This window comes from Cyclopterus lumpus, chromosome 15, assembly GCF_009769545.1.
Source record: "Cyclopterus lumpus isolate fCycLum1 chromosome 15, fCycLum1.pri, whole genome shotgun sequence".
NCBI lineage: Eukaryota > Metazoa > Chordata > Actinopteri > Perciformes > Cyclopteridae > Cyclopterus > Cyclopterus lumpus.
In genome coordinates, this window is record NC_046980.1 from 2,142,489 (window position 1) to 2,147,488 (window position 5,000).

At 36.9% G+C, this 5,000-nt stretch overlaps 1 protein-coding gene across 6 annotated transcripts in view; it reads left to right on the plus strand.

The window, feature by feature from the left end:
- Nucleotides 1-1,903, plus strand: part of abch1 (ATP-binding cassette, sub-family H, member 1) — a 20,882-nt gene extending 18,979 nt beyond the window's left edge. For all 6 annotated transcript variants that reach the window (XM_034551585.1, XM_034551587.1, XM_034551588.1 and 3 more), the window contains one exon: nucleotides 113-1,903. In XM_034551585.1, coding sequence (XP_034407476.1) covers nucleotides 113-219 — 107 coding nt within the window. In that variant the 3' untranslated portion in view covers nucleotides 220-1,903. The remainder of the gene's footprint in view (nucleotides 1-112) is intronic.
- The last annotated feature ends 3,097 nt before the right edge of the window (nucleotides 1,904-5,000 follow it).

The window sequence follows — 5,000 nt, forward strand, 5'->3', positions numbered from 1 at the left end:
AGAGGCATGCTAGCTGTTTCCCCCTGTCTCCAGTCTTTATGCTAAGCTAAGCTAACCGTCTGATAACATAGTAGCCTCCTGAAGTGAATACACAGCGTCGTGTCTCCGACAGGTTGGGGTCTGTCTCGGATGATGGTGTGGCGAGGCTTCGCCGTCACCCTGGGCTGGAACACGGTCTTCCTCGTCCTGGCCACGGTCATCTTGAAGCTGAGGACGTGACGGCCTCTCCGCCTCCTCCTGGCCCCCCCATGACCCCTCCTCCCCATCTCGTCCGTGGATGAGTTGCAAAGCGACCGTTGAGAGAAATTTCAAAATGCCGCACGTAGAAGTACAGAAGACATATTTACGTGATACTCCATGTCAAGAGAGGACATCGTGCAGCTCGTTGGAACCTCAGAACAGCACCAACTCAGGGTGGCGTGTTCTCAACTGGTTCGCCTTCGCTCTTAACGCCAACGGAGAGATTCAATGGGGAGTAAACCAGTTCAGCTGGAGGACGAAGGTCTCGTCCGCACAGTGGTTTTTCTTCTTTTTTTTTTATCGCTTTATATTTCTGCTCCAGAGAGAAGTTGTATGTAAATGTAAAAATGAGTCTGAGCACAAAACATGTGAAATCACACATATACATATATAATATATATATATATATATATATATATATATATATATATATATATATATATATATATATACAGCGTCGGTATCATCTCAACGCTTTAGTAAGTAAAGGTTCGGACATTATTTGGTAATATATATCCTTTTTATTTTTAAATTGGGTATTACATCTCTGTGGTGATTTATTTAAATGTAGAGTTGTAACGATTTTTATCTTGACTTGCACATGTATATAAAGAATGTCTATGTTTAAATTATAATACATAGGAAGGATATGAGTCGCCAAAGTAAAACTTCCTGTAAGAATGAATGATTTTAAATATTTACATGAATTGCAATTATACAGTATTATAAATATATCTAATTACACAAGTTATTTTTTAAACTATTCCGCCCTTATGATGCCACTCGGAGGACTGAGAGCGTGATTCATGTTGACGGGGTTTGAAGAAGGCGGGATGTCACATGCTTACGTTCACCAATCAGACTTTAAATGGAAATCCGTAACGTAAATAAAGGACCCAGGACCCAGGAAGTCAGCGTCATCTTGTCACATGACTTTACTTAAAGGGGCAGTGTGCAGGTTGCGGTGTCATCTAGTGGTGAGGGTGAAGATTGCAACCAATTGAACACCCCTTCCTCCTCCCTTTCAAAGGTAATGCGATGTTACACATCGGGGTTATAAATGATTTGCTGCAACTCACGTTACCTCAGTTTTTAAAACGTGTTGGAGAATTACTGCGGCCTTCAGGGAACGTAGAAGACATGAAGGTCTCTCTAGAGCCAGTGTTTGGTTTATTAAAAACATGGAGGAGCAACATGGCGGACCCCGTGATGAAGACCCACTCCCGATGTAGATTTAAAGGGCTCTATACACTAATGAAAACATGGTTACGAATATTATATTATATTTCTGTTGATAGAGCCCTGGGAATGTTACACACTGGCCCTTTAAGTAACGCCATTTCTGTAGTTGTTTTAACCCAAACTGGTGCATGTGTGTCTCTCTGTAGGTGAAGGTAAAGATCATGGTTTTGGGTAAAGATAAGTATGTTAATCACGGAGGTTTTCTCGAGGGGGCGTGTCATGTTGTAAAGTGGGCGTGTCTAACCCGTGTGTTAAACCTAACAAAGTAGTTTTTTGTTGAGTTGTCGCCGTGTTGCTGGACATTTATAGGCAAACGTTAACCAAAAAAAAGAACATTTCGTAATACATCATCTGAACCGTTGAAAGAGGATTCGTTGTTTAATTGAGCAATTAAAAAAACGTCAATAAACAGTATCAGAACCGTGTGTGTACATTGTCTCGTTTGTTCTAGTTTTTATACTCAATACTCAAAAGCACAAAATCCCCCACAATCCCTGTGGTTTCACCACCTGTGTTGCCTCACCAGGTGACTTTTTGAACGATTGTGCACGTTCTCCTGTGTTGTGTGAGGAAGCGTATACGAACGTATTGGTTTTGTCCGTGAATTTAATTTGTTGTGCAGATTTGTGTTTGTGTCTGAGCTTCGGATTGAGTTATTGTCTTTAAATTGGAATAAATTAGCAAAAAAAACGTTTTAATAAAAAGCCAAATATTGTCATTCGTCATTTGTCATGGTAAGATGAATGAGGACTTTATTTCCTGAATATTTTTCATTCAGATTTAAGTCATCAAAATGGTATATGTTGAAACCTTTTATTGAGATTTATTTACAGTTAATTGAAAGCCAAAAATGCCAAAAAAATTGAAAATGTAACTTCAAAAATACTTAAAATAAAATGCTAAATGAATTGGAATCCAAAGGTCAAATGCAAATACATTTCAATAAACCTTTAAATACCATTTACGTAACATGTTGAAACTTTTATTTAGATTTTTTACATTTAATTGAAAAAAAGAACCTTTAAATACTATTCACGTAATATTATACTATTATAATTATAATGTAATATTAGCTCAGTAACCTCCGGATGCAGCTGGACTGTTGTCTGCAGTACGACGTTCGGCTCATTCTAAGGTAAGAAAAATAACACTTATTTTCAGGGGTTTATACGCTAAAGAAAACATACTTAATACTACTACATCTGCTAATAGATTCCCATACATGCTGCACACTGTACCTTTTAAAATATATAGTATAAATGTCTTAATTCTTCACCTGTAAATACACAATATTACCTCAACATCTGTGCAGAGTTGAGCAGTTACCAGGCGATTTTCCTTTTGTGTGCGTTAACCGTTGATCATCTTCTGTACACGAGTCTCACGTTTCCAGTCAGGTTCACGTAGTCAACTCACTGACAGGCTGCTATTAAAAAGATCCTTTGGTGCAGCCCCTGTTTGTCCATCCACAGCCATGTACAGTGTTTGGTTGAGTTTGGTGACGACACTTCGCCTAATTACAGTCAAGGCACTCTGTAATTACGCGCAATGACACCCCAAAGTCTCGTAGGACTCTACTGTGTGTTCCTGTCACACAAATACTCCATTTATATTGTAATCCTTTGAATCTAAAGGCGATATTATCGATTAAACATCGTGGTAAATAAATGATGAAACTGATCCAGATGTTTCTAAAAACTTTAATTAACGGAAAACAATCCCGTAAAACTTAAAGAGTTAAACCCGATTCGCAGATGTCTACATCTGGTTAACATTTACCCGTGCAACACGTCATGCGATGATAGATTTACAACAATTTCCCCTTAATTTATTGTTTCTGGAAAACTTGAGATTAATCATGGCTTCAAATTAACTGCTGTCTCAGCAAATAAAGGGGCGCAAAGCAAGAAGAGAGGAGCTGTGTATGTGTCAATAAAGGTTATGATATGCAGGATGTGAGGGGTTTGATTTCACTAACGCCATTTCACATTTTACTGAGATGGATTTAAAGATGTGCTGAGCACTTAGCAGACGATGGAGGCTGCAAATGTACGAGTTGCGAATACCAGCATTGAGAATGAAGAGCAGAAGAGCTACATGGCCTTCGTGGAGGATTTCAGATTTTGAGTTATGGAGCTGTAGAAAAAGACGAAGGTAAACCTGTGTGTCGTCTGCGTAGCGCTGTGACGTCAGAGGATCAACAATCTAAAACACCGCGAGTGAGTTGTGGAGGATTAAAGTGACCGAGGACGTTCGGTCAGTCTGTAAGAATAAAATCCGTCACGCAAAAGATATTTTTTACGTTAGCGACTTATTGTACGATATATATGAACATGATCTTGATAATTTTTACGTTAGAGATTTATCGTACGATATATATGAACATGATCTTGATCATTTTTACGTTAGCGACTTATCGTACGATATATATGAACGTGAGCTCAATCGTGTTTAAATAACGACTTATTATACGATATATATGAACATTATCTTGATCATTTTTACGTTAGCGACTTATCGTACGATATATATGAACATGATCTTGATCATTTTTACGTTAGCGACTTATCGTACGATATATATGAACATGATCTTGATCATTTTTACGTTAGCGACTTATCGTACGATATATATGAACGTGAGCTCAATCATGTTTAAATAACGACTTATTATACGATATATATGAACATTATCTTGATCATTTTTACGTTAGCGACTTATCGTACGATATATATGAACATGATCTTGATCATTTTTACGTTAGCGACTTATCGTACGATATATATGAACATGATCTTGATCATTTTTACGTTAGCGACTTATCGTACGATATATATGAACATGATCTTGATCATTTTTACGTTAGCGACTTATCGTACGATATATATGAACGTGAGCTCAATCATGTTTACGTTAGCGACTTATTGTACGATATATATGAACATGATCTTGATAATTTTTACGTTAGCGACTTATCGTACGATATATATGAACATGATCTTGATCATTTTTACGTTAGCGACTTATCGTACGATATATATGAACATGATCTTGATCATTTTTACGTTAGCGACTTATCGTACGATATATATGAACGTGATCTTGATTATTTTTACGTTAGCGACTTATCGTACGATATATATGAACGTGAGCTCAATCATGTTTACGTTAGCGACTTATTGTACGATATATATGAACATGATCTTGATAATTTTTACGTTAGCGATTTATCGTACGATATATATGAACATGATCTTGATCATTTTTACGTTAGCGATTTATCGTACGATATATATGAACATGATCTTGATCATTTTTACGTTAGCGACTTATCGTACGATATATATGAACGTGAGCTCAATCATGTTTAAATAACGACTTATTATACGATATATATGAACATGATCTTGATCATTTTTACGTTAGAGACTTATCGTACGATATATATGAACGTGAACTCAATCATGTTTAAATAACGACTTATCGTACGATATATATGAACATGATCTTGTTTATTT